The sequence below is a fragment of the Pristiophorus japonicus genome, chromosome 6, assembly GCF_044704955.1.
Source record: "Pristiophorus japonicus isolate sPriJap1 chromosome 6, sPriJap1.hap1, whole genome shotgun sequence".
NCBI classification, from domain to species: Eukaryota; Metazoa; Chordata; class Chondrichthyes; family Pristiophoridae; genus Pristiophorus; species Pristiophorus japonicus.
In genome coordinates, this window is record NC_091982.1 from 169,057,096 (window position 1) to 169,080,421 (window position 23,326).

The 23,326-nt window shown below is 44.9% G+C and overlaps 1 protein-coding gene across 4 annotated transcripts in view; it reads left to right on the plus strand.

The window, feature by feature from the left end:
• ppp2r3a (protein phosphatase 2, regulatory subunit B'', alpha) overlaps positions 1-23,326 on the plus strand; it is a 412,397-nt gene that overhangs the window by 205,086 nt on the left and 183,985 nt on the right. For all 4 annotated transcript variants that reach the window (XM_070883364.1, XM_070883366.1, XM_070883368.1 and 1 more), the window contains one exon: positions 8,173-10,863. In XM_070883364.1, coding sequence (XP_070739465.1) covers positions 8,734-10,863 — 2,130 coding nt within the window. In that variant the 5' untranslated portion in view covers positions 8,173-8,733. The remainder of the gene's footprint in view (positions 1-8,172; positions 10,864-23,326) is intronic.

Genomic DNA, 23,326 nt, shown 5'->3' on the forward strand with positions numbered 1-23,326 from the left:
AAGGGCTGAATGGCCTACTCCTGCACCTATTTTCTATGTTTCTATGCTCATGCAAGCACCGTCTATCCTGCCTCTCTCGTTTCTCCCAGAAAGCCCAATCCAAAATGTATTTCTAATACATGCCACCTCATAAATCTTTATAAAATCAATTGTGTTTTCTTTATATCCACTGAATTTGTCAATCTTTGTATTGTTCTTCATCTCCCCACTGATTGTGGTGCTGGTTTGTTCTTCTCTAAGAAAGAATGAACTTGTATTTATATAGCACCTTTCATGCACCCAGGGCATCCCAAAGCGCTCTACAGCCAATGAAGCACTGTTGAAGTGTAGTCCCTGTTGTAATGTAGGGAAAAATGGCAGCCAATTTGCACACAGCAAGGTCCCACAAATAACAATGAAATAAATGACTAGATAATCTATTTTGGTGATATTGGTTGAGAAATAAATCTTGGCCAGGACACTGGGAGAACTCCTCTGCTTTTCTAACCATGCCTTGGATCATTTATGCCCATCGCAGAGGCCAGACTGGTTGTTGGTTTAACATCTCATCCAAAAGACAGTGCAGCACTCCAATGTTAGGCTGGATTATGTGCACAACTCCTGGAGTGGAGTTTGAATCCACATGCTTCTGACTCAGAGGTAGGAGTCCTAAGGCTGACATCTTAGAATTGAAGCTTGAGCCTGTTATCCAGGTGAAAAATCAAACCCTCTCAAACTAGGTGGTTACTCTGTTCGACGTATCTCCATTTGGACTCTATTATAAATGAATAAGCAGTTTCTCATAATATACAAACCTGAAGTAAAATTGAACCAAAAGTCCTTTGCAATTCAGATTTTTGCATGAGTTCAATGGATTGAGTCAGTTCAGGTCAAACTGATCTTAAGATCTGAAACAAAGTTAGCTCCCTCAGCCCTAATTAGTATGTTCGATTGAGGAATGGATTTCTCGGTGCTATGGGCCCAAGTTTCGGGTGGAGTTGCTCCTAGTTTTTTGGAGCAACTAGTTTAGTTTGGAGTATGTTAGAAATTGCAATTCTCGGATATTAGTTTGCTCCAGTTCTAATGAGTTAGTTTAGGTTGGCTTAAGATAAGGTACTTTTTTTTCAAAAGGGGGTGTGTCCAGCCACTTGGGCCTGTTTTGCAAGTTTCGGCAGTGAAAACTTACTACAAACTAACTTAGGATGGAGTAAGTGCCTACTTTTGTAAGTTCTGAAAAACCTTACCTGGAGTTAAGTTTAGTGCAGGCACAGCCAGAGACGGCAGGTGGGAAGCATTAAACACAAAGGACACATCAACATCACAACGGGCGGGGGGGGGGAAGGGAAGTTGGAGGATTTTCCACAAACACCTTCACAACAACATTAAAGAAGCAAAGTACATTTAAAGCACTAAGCACTAAACAAAGCAGTACATTTAAAGCACCAAGCACTAAACGAAGTACAAAAAGTAATAAGCAATCAATCAATAAAAAATAGAATTCCTACCTTTATGTGAAACGAAGGTGTCTCTGTCAGTGTCTCTCTCTGTAGCGTCTCTCTCTCTCTCTGTATCTGACAGTGAGGGGGGCGGGGTGTGTGTGGTGTGTGTCTGTGTGTGTGTGTGTATGTGTGGGGGTGTGTGTGTGTGTGTGGGGGTGGGAGGGGGTTTGTGTGTGGGAGGGTGTGTGTGTGGGGTGGGTGGGAGGGGGTGTGCGTATGGGGGGGTGGGAGGGGGTGTGTGTTTGGGGGTTGGGAGGGCGTGTGTGTGTGTGTGTGTGTGTGTGTGTGTCTGTGTGTGTGTGGGGGGGGTGGGAGGGGGTGTGTATGTGGGAGGGTGTGCGTGTGGGGGGGTGGGAGGGGGTGTGCGTGTGGGGGGGGTGGGAGGGGGTGTGTGTGTGGGAGGGTGTGCGTGTGGGGGGGGTGGGAAGGGCTGTGTGTGTGTGTGGGGGGTGGGGGGGTTGTGTGTGGCGGGGGGTGGGAAGGCTGGAAGGAGGCACCCCTGCTCTCTCCTCCGGCCCTTCGATCATTCCGAGTGCCCCCCAACCCACGCCCCTCCATCCCTTGCCACGCTCTCCCCCCCCCCCCCCCCCCCTCCCCACCCTGGTACCCACGCTCCCCTCTATCCCTTGCCACCGCCCCCCTGCCGGTACCCACGCTTCCCCGAGCCATTGCGCAGGCGCATATGCTCCAATGTGCCTGCGCAACACTGCCGGCACTGAGAAGAAGGCATGATCCCTAGCCCCGCCCCCCTGCAGGCTGCGACCGGCTTGCTCCTCCCCAGGGAGACTACGCTGCGCCACGCCACACCACGCCATGGTCCAGGAGGACCGGAGAATTACTGCGGAATATTCCGGCGCAACTTCGAGCCCAAGCAGGTCACCGTAACCTCGCAGGTGCGCCGTTTTCACCAGATGCCGAAACTTGGGCCCTATATATTACTTGCCCAAAAGCCCTTCTCATAGAATCTCATACTACATATATACTGTTTTTTGCAACTGAAAACTGCTATCGTTACATTTGTATCATGTGGCATGATATAGTGACACTTTTGAACAAGATATTAATTGTGAGATAAAAGGATTGAGGGGACTTGCAGCATTCTACTGAACCATTTGAGGGCTGCTATACTATTTCCACATGAAAATTAAGGACTTAAGCAATATTCTATCAGAACCAGGAGCAGGGAGGTCTTACTGCAGTTGTACAGGGCCTTGGTGAGGCCTCACCTGGATAATGTGTTCAGTTTTGGTCTCCTAATCTGAGGAAGGATGTTCTTGCTATTGAGTGAGTACAGCAAAGGTTCACCAGACTGATTCCCGGGATGGCAGGTCTGACATATGAGGAGAGACTGGATCGACTGGGCCTGTATTCACTGGAGTTTAGAAGGATGAGAGGGGATCTCATAGAAATATATAAAATTCTGACGGGACTGGACAAGTTAGATGCAGGAAGAATGTTCCCGATGTTGGGGAAGTCCAGAACCAGGGGACACAGTCTAAGGCTAAGGGGTAGGCCATTTAGGACTGAGATGAGGAGAAACTTATTCACTCAGAGAGTTGTTAACCTGTGGAATTCCCTACCGCAGAGAGTTGTTGATGCCAGTTCATTGGATATATTCAAGAGAGAGTTTGATATGGCCCTTTCGGCTAAAGGGATTAAGGGGTATGGAGAGAAAGCAGGAAAGGGTTACTGAGGTGAAGGATCAGCCATGATCTTATTGAATGGTGATGCAGGCTCGAAGGGCCGAACGGCCTACTCCTGCACCTATTTTCTATGTTTTCTATGTTCAGCAGTTTATGTGGTTCATGAATATCTAACTTCTCAGAGTATCACTAAAATGTAATGCCTTACAGACGCATGTTATGCCAAATCTCATAATAAAGTCTATATTATTACTTGAACTCTTCAAACTATGAACTACTTATTTTGCAGCATCACTCTACTAGCCAGATTTTTGTATGAGATTCTGTTTCAAATCCTGAATTAAAGTATATTATGTACATTGGAGGCTATCCAAGTCCCTTGAGCCTTCTCTGCCATTCAATTAGTTCATGGCTGATCTGTACCTCAACTCCATTTACCCGCCTTAGCTCCATATCCCTTGATACTTTTACCGAACAAAAATCCTTCAATCTCAGAGCCTCAAATCGTTGGTACCAGAGCTCTGTTCCTGATATCACAATATGATCTTCATATTATGATGAGCAGAAATGCTCTTTATAAATCCACTCACACACATTACAGATTGGGAAATATTCAAAAGGAGTTTACAACAAGTCTCCATTACTGCGGGTTTAGAAAGAAACAATCGGCAGTAAACATAGAAACATCGAAAATAGGTGCAGGAGTAGGCCATTTGGCCCTTTGAGCCTGCACCGCCATTCAATAAGATCATGGCTGATCATTCCCTCAGTACCCCTTTCCTGCTTTCTCTCCATACCCCTTAATCCCTTTAGCCGTAAGGGCCATATCTAACTCCCTCTTGAATATATCCAATGAACTGGCATCAACAACTCACTGCGGCAGGGAATTCCACAGGTTAACAACTCTCTGAGTGAATAAGTTTCTCCTCATCTCAGTCCTAAATGGCCTACCCCTTATCCTAAGACTATGTCCCCTGGTTCTGGACTTCCCCAACATCGGGAACATTCTTCCCGCATCTAACCTGTCCAGTCCCGTCAGAATCTTATACGTTTTTATGAGATCCCCTCTCATCCTTCTAAACTCCAGTGAATAAAGGCCCAGTTGATCCAGTCTCTCCTCATATGACAGTCCAGCCATCCCTGGAATTAGTCTGGTGAACCTTTGCTGCACTCCCTCAATAGCAAGAACGTCATTCCTCAGATTAGGAGACCAAAACTGAACACAATATTCCAGGTGAGGCCTCACTAAGGCCCTGTACAACTGCAGTAAGACCTCCCTGCTCCTATACTCAAATCCCCTAGCTATGAAGGCCAACATACCATTTGCCTTCTTCACCACTTGTTGTACCTGCATGCCAACCTTCAATGACTGATGAACCATGACACCCATGTCTCGTTGCACCTCCCCTTTTCCTAATCTGCCGCCATTCAGATAATATTCTGCTTTCGTGTTTTTGCCCCCAAAATGGATAACCTCACATTTACCCACATTATACTGCAAATGCCATGCATTTGCCCACTCACCTAACCTGTCCAAGTCACCCTGCAGCTTCTTGGCATCCCCCTCACAGCTCACACTGCCACCCAGTTTAGTGTCATCTGCAAACTTGGAGATATTACACTCAATTCCTTCATCCAAATCATTGATGTATATTGTAAAGAGCTGGGGTCCTAGCACTGAGCCCTGCGGTACTCCACTAGTCACTGCCTGCCATTCTGAAAAGGACCCGTTTATCCCGACTCTCTGCTTCCTGTGTGCCAACCAGTTCTCTATCCACGTCAGTACATTATCCCCAATACCATGCGCTTTGACTTTGCACACCAATCTCTTGTGCGGGCCCTTGTTAAAAGCCTTTTGAAAGTCCAAATACACCACTTCCACTGGTTCGCCCTTGTCCACTCTGCTAGTTAAATCCTCAAAAAATTCCAGAAGATTCGTCAAGCATGATTTCCCTTTCATAAATCCATGCTGACTTGGACTGATTCTGTCACTGCTTTCCAAATGCACTGCTATTTCATCCTTAATGATTGATTCCAACATTTTCTATACTACTGATGTCAGGCTAACCGGTCTATAATTACCCGTTTTCTCGCTCCCTCCTTTTTTAAAAAGTGGGGTTACATTAGCTACTCTCCAGTCCATAGGAACTGATCCAGAGTCGATAGACTGATAGAAAATGATCAACAATGCATCCACTATTTCTAGGGCTACTTCCTTAAGTACTCTGGGATGCAGACTATCAGGCCCTAGGGATTTATCAGCCTTCAATCCCATCAATTTCCCGAACACAATTTCCCGCCTAATAAGGATATCCTTGAGTTCCTCCTTCTTCCTCTTCTGTCCCCTAGTACATTCGGAAGGTTATTCGTGTCTTCCTTTGTGAAGACAGAACCGAAATATTTGTTCAATTGGTCTGCCATTTCTTTGTTCCGCATTATAAATTCACCTGAATCCGACTGCAAGCGACCTACATTTGTCTTCACTAATCTTTTTCTCTTCACATATTTAAAGAAGCTTTTGCAGTCAGTTTTTATGTTCCCTGCAAGCTTCCTCTCGTACTCTATTTTCCCCCTCTTAATTAAACCCTTAGTCCTCCTCTGTTGAATTCTAAATTTCTCCCAGTCCTCAGGTTTGTTACTTTTTCTAGCCAATTTATATGCCTCTTCCTTGGTTTTAACACCACATCACAGAAGGTCTTCTGTCTAGTAATTGTTGCGTAGTTCTTGAAATTATGGTCTGGGATATCAGCATAAGAACAGTTAACACATTTGTATGTAATCCCTTCCACCTATTTTAATGGAGGCATTAACCTGTTTATTTTGCACGGGTTAGCGCCTCCTTAAGATAGCAATCTAGTATCCCATGCCATAAGTTCAAGGCTATAGAGAGTAATGGATACCTGGGATTGAATGCTCAGGGTTTAGATATTACCATAAACAAGCCTGAATATATATCCATCATCTGAACTCTGAGATCAGATAACTGCCCATCAGATTTATAATATATACTGAGTAGTTCATTGGATCATTGTATTTTACTTTGGAGTCTTTTGCTAACAGTGGTTATCATGGCAGATGTCAATACCTGATATGCAGCTTTTCATTGATGCATGAGGAAAGATTAATGATTTTGAAATGATCACCTCAAGCTTATAAAGGGGTAATCAACAGTTGATGATTAAGAAATAATACAGTCAAAATACGTGTTGGAGAAAATGTACATATAATTTCAAGACAGTTTGCTAATCCTGTCAGAAACCATAAGAATAATCAAAGGGTTTATATACATATCATTTTTGTGAATGTTTGCTAATTTATCAATTTTAACCGATTTTAATCTTCCCATTCCTGATATAATTTACAGTTCAATGATTTATCACTGATTTTATGCTCACCAACAAATCAGTCACAAATGAAAGTACAGAGGACATTTTAATTAGTTGAATAGACAGATTTATTGCCAGCAACATTGGAAACCACTATCTCTGCAGGACCATCACCTATTTGGCCTTTACAACTTGCATATATATGTCTGTTAACCTAATGCTAGATTTTGTTTCTGCTGTAATTTAAGTTTAATACATGCAGTGCACAAAATATTCCTTAAAATCAAAACTAACCTTGTGTTTTTCATGCTGCTTTGAGAATTTGTACTGAAATATACTCACAATTTTGATACTATGAGGATATTCTACCATTAAATTCAAAAAGGAATTAAATTCAAGTGGTAAAGTGATCCTTTCATTGCATTATTCGCTTTGCAAAAATCTCTCTCCTTTCTCGAAGGTACTGACATACTGAGGTATAATTCTCCCGATATTAGCTCCCCTCCAGTACCACATCCAATGCCTGAGTCTAGACAGTCTGTACTGGAATTTAACCTCCTCCAGCCCTACTAGAACTTTATGTTACTTCAACTCTGGCCTCTTGTCCAGCCCACTTCCTCCACTCCATCATTGGTGGTCGTGCCTTTAGTTGTCTAGCCTCCAAGTTCTGGAAATCCCTCCCTAAACCTCTGCCTCTCCACCTCTTCACTTTTACGATCCTTCTGAAAACCTATCTCTTTGAGTAAGCTTTTGGTCACCTGTTCCAATGTCTCCTTCTTTAGCTCAGTGCCAATTTTTATCTGATTATATTCCTGTGAAGCATCTTGGAACATTTTACTACATTAAAGGTGCTATATAAATGCAAGTTGTTGTCATTTATGGTGTTGAGGAAGGGCACCTAATGTGCATGGGGCAGGCTGGCGTAAATGTCACTTCGGGTTTATCACTGGTGCTCAGCTGCCTGATACAGCTGGAAACTCCAGCGTCACCCACTATTGGTGGGGAGTTGCTCAGGCCACCCCAGCCATGTCCTCCTTGGCCCCGACATAAAGAACAGGTGGGGGTTCTACCACCTACAAATCAAGTCGGAGCTTTGGCGCAACTGGACTTTCGCCATTTTCCAGTGAGATGATGGGGATGGCAGGGGGCGGAGGTAAGGAGAGAGGATTCTGACAATCACTCACAGGAGTTTCAGCAGGAGCCAAGGTGGAACTTCTGAGGGATTTTGACCCCCGAGTGTCCGCAGGCAATTTGACCATGAGGACATCACACTCCATCTGATCCTGTTCTCACGTGATTTAATGCACATTCCCACACCAGAAGGAATGACTCGATGCCGAATAGAAGCAGGAACTTATTACTCTGCTTTATTTACAAGTTACAGCGATCATTTCTTGCTGTTTCGTGCTCTTGTGGTCATTTCTACCATGATGTGTTTTTGCAGCACTATAATAAATTATTCAAAAAGCAATATTTTGCTTAGATGCTTTTTTTTTACTTGCAGCAAAGTAACTATCGCAACCATCCCCCACCAGCCAGTGCACTCAAATAATTACATGTTAATTAACATGGTGACAATATAAAAGGGTGTCTTACACACCAATACTAGACTTTGATTAACTAGCACTGACATGATTAAATAATGAAACATTAAATTCAATTTGCATTCTCATGTTAATGGCTTCACAAGTCACATTGTTGCTTCTCTCTCTCTCTCTCTTCCAGTCGGTGTCTGAGAAACAGGACGAAGGCTGCTGACACTGAATGAGCCTGTTGAATTCTGGAGCACATCTGCCGCACACATTCGGAACTCAGTAGGAGACTTGATCCCCTATCACAATTATTTCACGCTTGAACATCTCTTTGTGGATTGTGATGCCGCTTAGGTGCTTTGACAGGCCTGTGTCTAGGCCATATGCCCAGATATTGAGAATGAATACTGACGCCTTGGCTGCGGTGAACTTTGCGTCCATTTCCTGAGTGTGGAGTATAACATTGACGAATGACATGTGATCGTCTGACACAGAAGTCTTGACTAACACAGGAAAAGCAGCTGCAATTTGACCGCACGTCTCAATTGCAAGCCTCAAAAGGGTACTTTTGAGGCTTAGAACCTACATCTGTAGTTACAACCTGATTTGTTCGCAAACGGGACTTCTAAGGATATTCAGGTTTCTACTGAGAATGACACAGCTGGAACCCTCAAGGCCATCAATTTAATGGTTCAGCATAACTGTAGCCAGAGACTATTCGTCATCTTGTGATTCTTCCTCGTGATTCTCCAGTATGGCAGCAACATACAGACTTGTTGTTAGCACCGTGAACTGTTATAACAGCATTATAATTGATCAACGCTTCCAGCATACTGTACACTACTGTAATGGGTCCTGCCAAGCCTTCCCGAATGCTGCTGGCATCAACTGCAATGTGGTCCACCATGCCGTCTGTTCAGAACTGCTGAGTCCTGCAGCTCTCGCCTCGTCCAGCCTAAGATTTGCGGGTGCTCAGGACTTGACCCACAAGTTTCTAGCTGCTGAAAACATTGCAGCTTCTGCTGAAGTCGCTGCTGATGATAGTCACCAGCTTCTGCCTGGCGTTTCCAGGGTCAAAAAGGGAATGGGCACGCAAGGTTTGTGCAGTTTAAAAGACATCACCGGTGATGCCATAAATCTGGCGAGTGGCAAAATTAAAGAGTTTTCGTTCGAAAAAGTGAAGTGCCCCACAAGTCACGTGACATTCAGGAAAGGCAGAAAAGTGAAACCAGATATGGCCAGCAGAAAGTCTGCAGACTTTGAGATAACTTATAACCATATTGGCAACAATGAGAACTGCCCTCCTTTTGGTTTTGCACAGAAAACAGCTATTGAGGAAAAAGAGGCAAACCTTAGCACATTGCAGGAACAAAATATCAGCAATGCCACACAGCTATATCTTCAGAATCTCTCGGAAGATAATTTAATCGCCAAAATTTTAGAAAAACACAAAGCAGATAGTTCAGGCTCAGGAGAGGACATAAAGGTTTGCCTAGATATTTTGTTGAAATGCTCAGAAGACCTGAAGAAATGCACAGAGATTATTAAGCAATGTATTAAGAGCAAGTCCCTTAATAACGATGACAGCGATGCCAGCAACAATCCAGATCTAATCTATAAAAATGTAATGGCACGACTTTCAAGCTACCTGAAAAAGTTGCCTTTCGAACTTGAACATGGGTTATCTGGACGAGGTAATCAGCATGATCTTGCAGAACTCGTAAATAGCCTGCACAATTTGCAGCAAATGCCATACCCTCCATTTGGGAATGACCAGCCACCCAGATATGAGGATGTTGTCCAGTCATCACCATCCCCATCTATCAATCTACCTCTTCCCCCAGTGGATACTCAAATTGTCCATCGAGCAACCAATAGTAACAGTATGAAACCTGTTGAAAGTGTTTATGGTCCTTCATCTAATGGTAGTCTTCAAAACAATGGTACCCAACAAAAAGGTTCAACTGCTGTAAGTCAACCCCGTGTACTACCTCATGTAATTCCACTAAATCGCTTTGATAGCTGTCCCTCTCGAGATTCGTTCCTGTCCCGGAGTAGTGACAGTATTTCTAAGATACCAATGGAACCTCTTTATATTGAGGAGGATTGTGATGTTGACAAGGTTTTGGACCAGGAATCGAGAAGGAAAGATTATTTCAACTTTGGAATGGCTGAAAACAACCTTCAGCCTCAAAAACAGGTCTCTCCTGCTGATGCTCACAAGAGAATAGGAGATGTCGGGGTTGGAATTAGAAATAATACGGGAGAAAATAGATTCTGTGTGCAGACAACTTCTGGCTCTCTCAGCTTTTCCAATAATGTAAGTCGAACCCATGATTCTACGGAGCCCTCGATAAAAGGATCAAAATCGAAAACAGAAAATGATAAGATGACACAACAAGAAGAAATTGAAAAGCTACTGATGGATTTGGAATCCTTTTCTCAGACCATAGACACCAGGCAGGAATATGACTCTTCTAGACACAATGACATTGACTTGAAGAATTATAGTCAACAATCAGAACAAGTTAATTTTTTGACCACTGAGTCAGGAAGTAAACACTTAGAAGTGACACTCAGAGAAACTGCGCCATTATCTTCTCCCACAAAAGGAACCAATATAAATAAAAATAATAAAAATGAAGAGGATGATGCAGCTCTACTCTTACGTATCCTAGAGAGTATTGAGGGCTTTGCTCAGGAGCTGGTTGAACGTGGGAGTAGCAAGGGTATCTTGGCAAGAGAAAAAGAAGTAATGTGGATACTCCAAGACACATTATCACAGGCTTCTGAGTCTTGCAAAACTGCACACTCAGCACAGCCAGTTGTAGCTAAAGACACAGGCTCACACCTATTAGTTCAGCAGACACCAGAGGTGATCAAGGTAAGACTCAAATTGTACACACTATATTTGATTTATGACATATAGCTTCTTATTCAGTTGTTATCCTTAACATAATTAGCAATAAGGGAAAAATCAAAAGCACTCCATCTCTTCAATTTTAAAATTCAGACACATTTTGTGTGATTCTCCTCTTCCCATGGCATATAACCCCACCCCTTTGGTCTACTTCCTTTTAGTTTGTTCTCCTCTCATTGGTGATGATTAGATGCCTTGCCAGTTCACTTGAGTACATTAACCAATTTTGTGTTTCAAAACTAGAACCTTAAACTTGAATGTCATCATCATCACAGGCAGTCCCTCAAAACGAGGATGACTTGCTTTCACGCCAAAAAGTTCATAGGTGTTTCAATGAAGGACCTAATATTCCAGGTCCTGAACTACATTTTGAAGGGTGGAAGATGCCGGTGCATGGATTTTTTTAACGTGGTGGCCATTGTACACCAGCCACGACACGGGCTTGACAAAGCTAGGTCTTGGTCCAATGGCAAGGATTACCCAAGACGACTGGAGACTAGCTCTGCTGCACAGACCTAGCACGCACATATATCGCAGTGTGGGCTGACCCGTGCTGCCCCTGGGCCATCACCTCTTCTGGGCCCCAAACTCACGCCTCTCCTGGGACCCGGTCACTTCCCTCTACAACTTTTGCCGCTCCTTCGCCCCTCCTGCTGAGCCTGCCCGCACTGCAATCTGCGACCTGTCTTCGCAGCCGTCGCCCTCCCTCCAATGGCCCCGGCCTGCTGATGGTCTTGCGCCGATTTCCAATATATACCCCAAAGAGGAAAGAGCTCTACTTACCAAACAACCCAATACAGTCCTGGTTGACAAAAGAGGTGAGAGAACATAAAACTAAAGGAAAGAGCATATAAAAGTGCAAAGAATAGTGTAAATCCAGGGGATTGAGAGAGTTATAAAAAAACAACAAAGGATAAAGAGGGAAGATAGATTATGAAAGTAAACTAGCACGAAATATAAAAACAGATTGCAAGAGTTTCTACTGGTACATAAAAAGTAAATGTTGGTCCCCTAGAGAATGAGACTGGGGAATTAATAATCATCATCATAGGCGGTCCCTTGAACGAGGATGACTTGTTTCCACGAGTTCACAGGTGTTTCGATGAAGGACCCGATGTTCCAGTCCAGAACACCAATTGAGGGGGTGGAAGATGCCTGTGCGTGAATTTTTTTAACGTGTGGTGACCGTTGCACATCAGCCACCACACAGGCTTGACAATGGCAAGGGTTAACCAGGACGACTGGAGACCTGCTCTGCTGCACGGACCTAGTGCGCACACATATCGCAGTGTGGGCTGGCCTGTGCTGCCCCTGGGCCCTCAGCTCTTCTGGGCCTCGTACCCTCATCTGTCGCGTCTCCGCCACGATCTCTCACTGTTCCTCCACCATAAACATTCACCGCATCTCACCACAAACACTCGCCCTGACCTTCCCAGTCCTCTGTACCTGGGCCCTGCCGATGTTCCTGCCCACGCTCCAAAACGACAGCCAGAGTTTTGAATGTAGGGTGTTATCCATTGTCATATGTGGGATAGCCATATCTGGCAAGTAAGAATCATACTGCATTCTTCCAGAATGCCAGAATTCTTTCTATTTCAGACCTGCTCCTAATTTATTTATAGATGCAACAAGATTCCTGCTACAACTTTTACAATACAGAGTTCACTAGCAATGCTGTTCCATGGAACTGAAACAAATCAAAGAGATTTGGCCCACTGGTTTATTGTAGAATTTCATCGTGTAACTAAAACTGAAAGATACACATTGATTTCTTCTAGACCATTAAAAATGCAAATATCCTTTTTCATTTTGACAGGCACAAGATACATTTGAGAAATAAGATTCTTTCTTCAACACATGTTCAAAATAAAAGATGTGTAAAGGTTGTCGGAGTGTATTTCAAACACAATTCAATAATATTTAATTGCAGTTAAACAGAGACAATGGGAAAAGGGCGTGTTAGCATGTATCAAGCATATAACATGGCAGGGGTGAAATTGGTCTTGGGAGATGGCGCAAAATGGAATGTTTTACAGCCCATCCGATTTTTTTTCCATTGACTTCAGAAGACAATCGGGTGTGGTGTGAACAAGCTGCCAATTCTCCATCGTTCCTTTTGCACCACCGCCCAAGACAAATTTAACCCCTCACCCTCCCACCGTCCCCCTGCCCCAAACCGGTGGATTACTTAAAATTAAAAATTATCTTGTGTTTATAGTCAAAGTAAATTCATTCTCTATAGAAATTGAACCAACTGTATTCAAGAAAATACTGCTATTTGAATACAAATTGCTGAACATTGTAGATTCTTAGTTGAGGTATTTATTCAGTGTGTGTTATATTAGTCTTAGAAATAATAGGTGCAATCAAAATCATACAAAGATTTGAAAGAGGGAGTTTTGTACATCAAGCATTATTTTCTGAAGTGTTGAAAGTATGACGTTGTAAATATGTCAAACTTGAGTATCTGTTGCACAAAGTTCTGTAAGTCACTATCAGATAAAACAGTTACAGTAGTGTATTTGCTATGTTACTGGACTAGTAATCCAGAGGTCTGGACTGACAATCCAGAGATCAAGTGTTCAAATTCCACCATTTCAGTTTGAGAATTTGGAAAAAAAACTGGCATCAGTAAAAGTTATCATAAAGTTGTCAGATTGTCATAAAAATCCAACTGGTCAGTAACGTCCTTTAGGGAAGGAAAGCTGCTGTCTTTGAGGTCTGGCTTGTGTGTGACAATGTGGTTGACTCTTAACTGACCTAGCAAGCCACTTAGTTGTATAAAAACCACCACCCAGCAGTTCAAGTAGAAAGCCAACCACCATCAGCTTCTCAGGACGAATAGGGCTGGGCAATAAGTGCCGGCCTTGGCAGCGATGCCCACATCCCGAGAATGAATAAAAGAAAACGATTCTAAGTTAAAAATAACTGCTCAGATAAGGCACAAGGACGTGCAAAGTTATAATGGAGTGCTAAAAAAAATGTTTTTTGAAGACTCTCCTTTTTAACATAATGCTATTGAAAATTGGGTTGTTTGTTGTGTTGATATGAAAAGAGCACAAAGGGATGTCAGGACTGTGCTGTACCTGGTCTGAGGAACAACTATCAATGCAGACTTTAGATTCAGATCATCCAACATTCAAATGGCAAAATCTTTCCCTCCAGTACAGCAGCCTAGTCAAGGCAGTGTCCCACAGTTCTGACTTCAAGTTAGACTTTGTTTTGAAGAAAATGGCCATAAAAACGACTTGTGTTTATATAGCATCTTTCAACTCAAAACTTCTCAAAACGCTTTATATAATGAGAGGGGAAGCAGAGTCTTCTTTCACCATGCAGTCACTATTATGTGATCACTGCACCATCTCCTCCTGTGCATATAAATGTGACTGCCAGTAGCACTTTGCTACTAGCACTCCTGAAATACATTTCTCTTCTCCACTCAGATTGTTGCACATATTCACCCATCAGACTACTACACATAGCACAATCAATGGACTGGTCAGGTGGGCAGAACAGTGGCAAATTAAATTCAATCCAGATTTGTGTGAGATAATGCATTTGAGGAGGGCTAACAAGGCAGGATAATACACAATAAATGGTAGGATGCTGAGAAGCGTAGAGGAACAGAGGGACCTTGAAGTGCATGTCCACAGATCCCTGAAGGTAACAGGATAGATAGATAGATAAGGTGGTTAAGAAGGCATACAAGGACACTTTCCTTTATTAGCTGAGGCATAGAATATAAGAGCAGAGAGGTTATGCTAGAACTGTATAAAACACTAGTTAGGACGCAGCTAGAAGGTTGTGTACAGTTCTGGTCACCACATGACAGAAAAGATGTGATTGCACTAGAGAGGGTACAAAAGAGATTTACGAGGATGTTGTCAGGACTGGAGAATTTTAGCTATGCGGAAATATTGGATAGGCTGGTGTTTTTTCTTTGGAACAGAGGAGGCTGAGGGGAGACTTAATTGAGCTGTGTAAAATTATGAGGAGGCTTAGATAGAGTGGATAGGAAGTACCTATTTCCCTTAGCAGAAAGTCAATAACTGGGAGTACAGATTTAAAGTAATTGGTAGGAGGATTAGAGAGGAGTTGAGGAAAAATGTTTTCATCCAGAGAGCTGTGGGGTCGGGAATGCACTGCCTGAAAGGGTGGTAGAGCCAGAAACCCTCATCACATTGGAAAAGGTACTTGCATTTGTACTTGAAGTGCAGTAACCTACAGGGCTACGGACCAAGAGCTGGAAAATGGGATTAGGTTGGATAGCTCTTTTTCGGCCGCGCAGACACAATGAGCTGAATGGCCTCCTTCTGTACCGTAAATTTCTATGATTCTATAACAGTAGCTCTTTACTTTCTCATAACACTGCTACATATATGATCAAAGGCTGTCCATCGGCCATACATGCCACTAAACAGTTTGAAGATTACTAAGTGCATTAGTGGAAGAATTCTCAATTTGTATCAAAATCATTCTTTAGACATATGTTCATGATTTTGTGACAAATAATGAAAGGAGGAAATCTTCCCCACGTTGGTGGTTTCTGGAGTATGACTCATCTGCCTTTGTGGTTTAATTTTTAATTTAAATTCATGAAATAAATTCTAATAAAGATGGTAAAGGAACATCACTCAGAGCTGCAGATATATGTACATATATATATTGGTTTCCGATAATTTCAAAGGAATATAAAGAGGGATATGTCATTACATCCTGTAGAAGGTATTGACTCTGACATTATTAGAATGATTTACTCCCTCTATGCTGACACAGCCATTTGTTTCAGAGATATATTACTGCAAATGTATGTACATTTAACGTGCTTCTTGTTAGTGGGGAGAAACTTTGAAAATAAAAGCCGAGCTAAATATTCCCATCAATTTTAATATTTTAAACTCTGCATAAATACTTGGAATTGGAGACAAATTAAAACATCAAGCATCATTTTATTCAAAGATTATATTCTATTTGATTTTAGACTTTCAAATAAATTTAAGCAGACGTAAATTCCAAATGATTATGCTGTGTAATCCCCTAATATATTTAATGCTACATTTCCTTGGGTTCTCATTGTTAACCTGTTTATTGATATCAAATTGCACTGGTGAAATATAAAGTTGAAGTTTTAATCGCTGGACTACTGAGTTCCTCTGCCAACTTTCAAAATACACCGGGAGATTTCACCACATAAAAACTAAACTGCCTCAAACTCAGTTGCTCTCAATGGGTAACTTTCACGGGTACTCAACTGGGTTGCCTGGCAATGAGAGAGAAAAAAATGTATAGGTAAAGAGATTCGTCCAACCGAATAAAATATGCCTACTGTCAACCAATCCAGAACATGTCCTTGGTTGCTGAAATGTTTTATCTTGAGCTATGTTATTCTTTGACAATTATGCCCTTACAACATCCATTCCCCAGATTATACTGCCCTCCTTTTTATTTTGAAACATATTACCTTTCAATGAAGGGCATTCTTCCTTTCATTACTTTTCACGCTTTGAAGGTTCTCACTGGGCCATGCATTTCTGCAACCAAAGGGATAGGGCAGCCAGCCAACACTGCTCTCTCACCTGTCAACTAGGCAGCACACAAAAACAACACAAGCTCATTTTCCCTTCCCCTTCGTACAAAACATCCAAACTTCAGCTGGTGCTCCTGCACGAAGTAGCTGAGATTGGAAACTCAACAGAGTTAGTGCTGTATCCTTTTACTTCACAAGTGTTGTGCTCTTTTCCAAATGAGACAAGCATAAAAGCTGAAAGGATATTAAAGTTGTGGGAGCATTGAGGTTTCATTCCTATAAGAACATAACATAAGAAATAGGAGCAGGAGTAGGCCATACGGCCCTTGCGCCTGCTCCGCCATTCAATATGATCATGGCTGAATACCTCAACTCCACCTTACTGCACTATCCCCATATCCTGTGATTCTCTTCGTCAAATTTAGCTATTTTGTCTTATCATCATCATTATCATAGGTGATATGTCCTTATTATACAGTATAAATGCACACGAGGCCCATGCTTGAGAGAAGGTCACTCTGTGACCAGTTACATTTATTATCAAGACCTCAAGTGATGAAGGTGGGTGGAGCTTCCCCTTTTATACCTGAAAGTCCAGGTTAGGAGTGTCTCCCACAAGTTCACCCCCTTGTGGTCAATGTTCTCAAGGTGTACAACTTAGGTCAGCTTATACATAGGTTACAATGATAGTTGAATACATGACATCAGCTCCCCCCCAAAGTCTTATTGGGATCACAGGTTAAGTCTCTCTGGTGGTTTACGCTCCCTTGTAGAGCGCCTGAGTTGGGGCTCCGGTTGTTGAGCGCTGGCCTGAGTGTCTGCTGTTTGCGGTGCCTCAGGCCTGTCCAGACTGCCCACAGTGACTGGGCTCTCCTCCACTTGGTTCCGGTGTTCGGTCACCTGTGGTGGAGTAAACTCCGTCGTGTTCTTCCTCTGCTTCTTCTATGGGGTTGCTGAACCTCCTTTTAGTTTGATCCACGTGTTTGCGGCAGATTTGTCCATTGGTAAGTTTAACTACCAAAACCCTATTCCCCTCTTTGGCAATCACAGTGCCTGCAAGCCATTTGGGCCCTGCAGCGTAATTAAGGACAAAAATAGGGTCATTGACATCAATACATCGCGCCCCGCATTCCTGTCATGGTAGTCAGATTGTGACTGACGCCTGCTCTCAACAATGTCTTTCATAGTAGGGTGCATAAGGGATAACCTGGTTTTGAGCATCCTTTTCATTAGCAGCTCCGCGGGTGGAACCCCTGTGAGCGAGTGTGTTCGGGATCTATTGGCCAACAAAAGGCGTGATAAGTGACTTTGTAGGGAACCCCCTTGGATTCTGAGCATCCCCGGTTTGATTATCTGCACTGCTCGTTCCGCTGGCCGTTTGAGGCCGGCTTGAACGGTGCCATTCTGACATGGTTGATTCCATTGCCTGCCATGATGTCCTGGAATTCAGTGCTTGTGAAGCACGGGCCATTGTTGCTGACCAAGACATCTGGTAGACCATGGGCGGCGAACATTGCCCGTCGACTTTCTACCATGGCGGAGGATGTGCTTGAATTTAAAATGGCACAGTCAATCCATTTGGAGGAGGCATCTACTACAACCAAAAACATTTTTCCCATGAAAGGACCTGCGTAGTCCACATGGATGTGTGACCATGGCTTGGCGGGCCAGGACCAAGGGCTAAGGGGGGCTTCCCTGGGTGCGTTGCCCAGCTGAGCACACGTGTTGCACCTGAGAACACAAAGTTCCAGGTCTGCATCTATCCCTGGCCACCAAACGAGTGACCTGGCAATTGCCTTCATCATGACGATGCCCGGGTGCTCATTGTGAAGCCCATTCAGGACACAACTCTTAACTAAAGACAGTAGCGAGTCTTTATTTGTCCAGACTTTGATCTGACGGGCTGTCACAGGTGAGCTTTCACTTTCGAAAGCTTCAACAGCCATGACCATTTCAGCATCATGCTCAGTTGCCCCCTCGGTGGTGGCTAGTGGGAGCCTGCTGAGTGCATCGGCGCAGTTTTCAGTACCCGGTCTGTGCCGAATTATGTAGTCATAGGCGGCTAACGTGAGTGCCCACCTCTGTATGCGGGCCAATGCATTCGCATTTATGGCCTTGTTGTCGGCCAAAAGGGAAGTTAGGGGTTTGTGATCTGTCTCCAGCTCAAATTTCCGATCAAACAGGCACTGGTGCATTTTTTTTACTGCATATACACATGCTAGCGCTTACTTTTCTACCATCCCATAGCCCTTTCTGCCTGGGACAGACTTCTGGAGGCATAAGCTACCGGCTGTAACTGACCATTGGCATTCACATGCTGCAACACACAACATAGGACGATGCATCGCACGTTAACACAAGTTTCTTACATGGGTCATATAACGTTAACAGTTTGTTGGAGCATAACAAATTGCGTGCTCTATCAAAAGCTCTTTCCTGGCTGTCCCCCCAAACCTAATCACGACCTTTGTGTAGGAGCACGAGTAGCGGCTCTAACAGAGTGCACAATTTGGGAAGAAAGTTACCAAAATAGTTCAGGAGCCCCAGGAACGAACGCAGCTCCGTCATGTTATGGGGTCTGGGTGCTCTCTGGATCACTTCCGTTTTGGACGCAGTAGGTCTGATCCCGTCTGCTGCTACCATCCTCCCCAGGAATTCTACCTCTGGAGCTGAGAAGACGCACTTCGCCTTTTTCAGTCGCAGCCCTACCCGGTCCAGTCTGCGTAGCACCTCCTCCAGGTTGTGGAGGTGTTCTTCAGTATCATGACCTGTGATGAGGATGTCGTTTTGAAAAACCACCGTCCTTGGAATTGACTTGAGGAGGCTTTCCATATTTCGCTGAAAGATCGCGGCGGCCGAACAAATCCCGAACGGACATCTGTTATACTCAAACAACCCCTTGTGTGTCGTGATGGTGGTCAGCTTCTTCGACTCACTCACCAGCTCCTGGGTCATGTAAGCTGAGGTCAGGTCCAATTTTGAAAAAAGTTTGCCACCGGATAGCGTCGCAAAGAGGTCCTCCGCTCTCGGGTACTGATCTTGGAGTGACACCCGATTGATGGTGGCCTTGTAAGCGCCACATATCCTGACCGACCCATCCGCCTTGAGCACCGGCATGATCAGGCTCGCCCAGTCACTGAATTCGACTGGCGAGATAATGCCTTCCCTCAGCAGGCGGTCCAATTCGCATTCTATCTTTTTCCGCATCACGTACGGCACCGCTCTGGCCTTGTGGTGTACTGGCCTGGCGTCCGGGTTTATGTGAATCACTACCTTGGCCCCCATGAAAGTGCCGATGCCGGGTTGAAATAATGAGTCAAATTTGTCCAGGACCTGTGAGCATGATACTCGCTCCACAGAAGAAATTGCATTGACATCGCCCCATTTCCAGCTCATGACAGCAAGCCAACTCCTCCCCAGTAGTGCGGGACCGTCCCCTGGGACAATCCAGAGTGGCAACCTGTTCTCCGAATCTTTGTAGGTCACGACTACCGTGGCGCTGCCTAGCAACGGAATGATCGCCTTTGTATATGTCCGTAGCTGTGCACCAATCGGCAATAATTTTGGCCTCCTGGCCTTGGACACCCACAACCTTTCGAACTGTTTGATACTAATCAGGGACTGGCTGGCCCCCGTGTCTAGCTCCATTAATACCGGGAGGAGCACTTTCATCATTACCGGTGGCGTCCTGGTGTATGAACTGTATATGTGCTCCACATGAACTCGCTGAACTTCAGCTTCCAGCGATTTGCCCCCAGTATTCATTTGGCCTCGTAGGGCTTACATCGGGCCCGTCCTCCTCGTACATCAACCTGGCTGCAGGCTTCCTGCACATACGTGTCAAGTGACCGCTGACGTTGTAGTTTCTGCAGGTATATTGCTGATACCTGCAAGCTCTGGCTGGGTGTTTGCCTCCACACCTCCAGCATGAGCTGGAGGCCCCGTTGTTGGAAACAAAAGGTCCATTACCAGTCAATCGTCTCTGACTGTCTCTGTATCTATCCTTAGGCGCACCATTAATAGATGTTGATGGCCCCATTGCTGGCCACATTGTCCATTGCAATGGCATGAATTGCCGTTCAGCTAGCCATTGTCCCTGTTGAATTCCCCCTTTGGGTTCGACTACATGCTGCGGCATGTCCGATTGCCCTTGTCTACCTAGAGAACTGTATGCCGCGTTAACAATGTTGACTCCCTGGTCGTTTGCCGCATTTGAGCCAAGATTTTTGTCATACATCATTCTGGTCTCTTCCTCCCCTGAGATAAATGTCTGGGCTATCAGAGCCGCCACTTCCAAGGTCAAGTCTTTGGTCTCAATCAGTTTCCTGAAACCCCAGCGTGCCCGATGCCCTCAATAAAAAAATCTCACAGCATCTCCGCTCTGCATGCATCTGGGAACTTACATAGGCTCGCCAGTAACCAGAGATCTGCCATGAAGTCTGGAACGCTTTGCCCTTCTCGCCACCGGTGCATGTAAAACCGGTGTCTCGCCATGTGCATGCTGCTCGCCGGTTTAAGGTGTTCCCCGATCAACTTACTGAGCTCTTCAAATGTCTTGTCCGCCGGCTTCTCTGGCGTCAGAAGGTCCTTCATCAGGGAGTATGTTCTGGATCCACAAACCGTCAGGAGATGAGCCCTGTGTTTGTCGGCCGAATCCTGTCCCAACCATTCCTTAGTGACAAAACTTTGCTGTAGTCTCTCAATTAAGTCGTCCCAATCATCACCAACACAGTACCTCTCTTCTGTGCTGCTAGTGGCCATGCTCGCGTGGTTTAAATCCCAGTTTCTCGTTGCCAATGATATGTCCTTACTATACAGTATAAATGCATACAAGGCCAAACTTGAGAGAAGGTCACTCTGTGACCTTTATTACCAACAACTCAAGTGATGAAGTTGGGTGGAGCTTCCCCTTTTATACCTGAAAGTCCAGGTTAGGAGTGTCTCAAATAAGTTCACCCCTTGTGGTCAATGTTCTCAAGGTGTACAACTTAGGTCAACTTATACATGGGTTACAATGATAGTTGAATACATGACAATAGGCATTGCCTCGGAATCGAGGAAGACTTGCTTCTACTCTAAAAATGAGTTCTTAGGTGGCTGAACCGTCCAATAAGAGAACCACAGTCCCTGTCACAGGTGGGACAGACAGTCGTTGAGGGAAAGGGTGGGCGAGACTGGTTTGCCGCATGCTCTTTCCGCTTCCTGCGCTTGGTTTCTGCATGCTCTCGGCGATGACACTCGATGCACTTCCTCCACTTAGGGAGGTCTTTGGCCAGGGACTCCCAGGTGTCGGTGGGGATGTTGCATTTTATCAAGGAGTCTTTGAGGGTGTTCTTAAAACATTTCCTCTGCCTATCTTTGGCTCGTTTGCCATGAAGGAGTTCCGAGTAGAGCGCTTGTTTTGGGAGTCTTGTATCAGGCATACGAACAATGTGGCCCGCCCAGTGGAGCTGATCGAGTGTGGTCAGTGCTTCAATGTTGGTCTGGTCGAGGACACTTACGTTGGTGCGTCTGTCCTTCCAGGGGATTTTCAGGATCTTGCGGAGATATCTCCAGCAATTTGAGGTGTCTACTGTATATGTCCATGTCTCTGAGCCATTCAGGAGGGCGGGTATTACTACAGCCTGTAGATCATGAGCTTGGTGGCAGATTTGAGGGCCTGATTTTCAAACACTCTTATCCTTAGGCGGCCGAAGGCTGCACTGGTGCACTGGAGGCGGTGTTGAATCGCGTCGTCAATGTCTGCCCTTGTTGATAAGAGGCTCCCGAGGTATGGCAAATGGCCGCGCCCTGGATCTTGATGACTGGGGGGCAGTGCTGTGCGGTGGGGACAGGTTAGTGGAGGACCTTTGTCTTGTGGATGTTTAATGTATGGCCCATGCTTTCGTACGCCTCAGTGAAGATGTTGACTATGACTTGGAGTTCAGCCTCTGTCCGTGCGTAGACGCAAGCGTCATTCGCGTACTGTAGCTCGATGACAGAGGTTGGTACGGTCTTGTACCTGGTCTGGAGACGACGAAGGTTGAACAGGTTCCCGCTGATTCTGTAGTTTAGTTCCGCTCCAGCGAGGAGCTTGTTGAGTGTGAGGTGGAGCATGGCAGTGAGGAAGATTGAGAAGAGAGTTGGTGCAATGATGCAGCCCTGTTTGACCCCAGTCCGGACATGGATTGGGTCTGTAATGGATCCGTTGGTAAGGACCAAGGCCTGCATGTCATCATGGAGCAGGCGGAGGATGGTGATGAACTTTTGGGGGCAGCCGAAACGGAGGAGGACGTTCCATAGACCCTCCCAGTTGACAGTGTCAAAGGCCTTTGTAAGGTCGAAGAAGGCCATGCATAAGGGTTGGTGCTGTTCGTTGCATTTTCCTGCAGCTGTTGCGGGGATGCCGCTCCATCAGCCCAGCACTCAAACAGAGTGCCGGGCTGAGCGATCGCGGCCACGACCCCACAAAGAAACCGCATCAGGAGCAGCAGTGGAAAGGTGAGGTTTTTTCTCAGCACTTGACAACATCCACTTTAATTTTCACCCCGGTAGCGGCCAACCGCCCAATACGCATCCCCTGAAGCGTTGCTGTTCTCGCCCCATGATGCTTCAGGGGGCAAAAGCCAATTTGGGGGCCGGGGTCCTAACCAGGCAATACGCACAACAATGATGCCACGCTCTCTGGGCGCAGGGGATCGGGGTGCAATACTGTAGTGCTGCCGCTAAACACCCGCCCAATATGACGGGAGTCGTTAACAGCACAAACACATAAACAAAGCAGCCCAATTCTTCCCCCCAAGTGCCTTCATTGAATTTAATTGAAATCAAGTTCCAGTTTTTGCTGCAATGTAATCTGTAAGGAAACAGACAATTATGCCAAGGATCATTATGCAGTTGGCAATCAGCACAAGTCGTAGC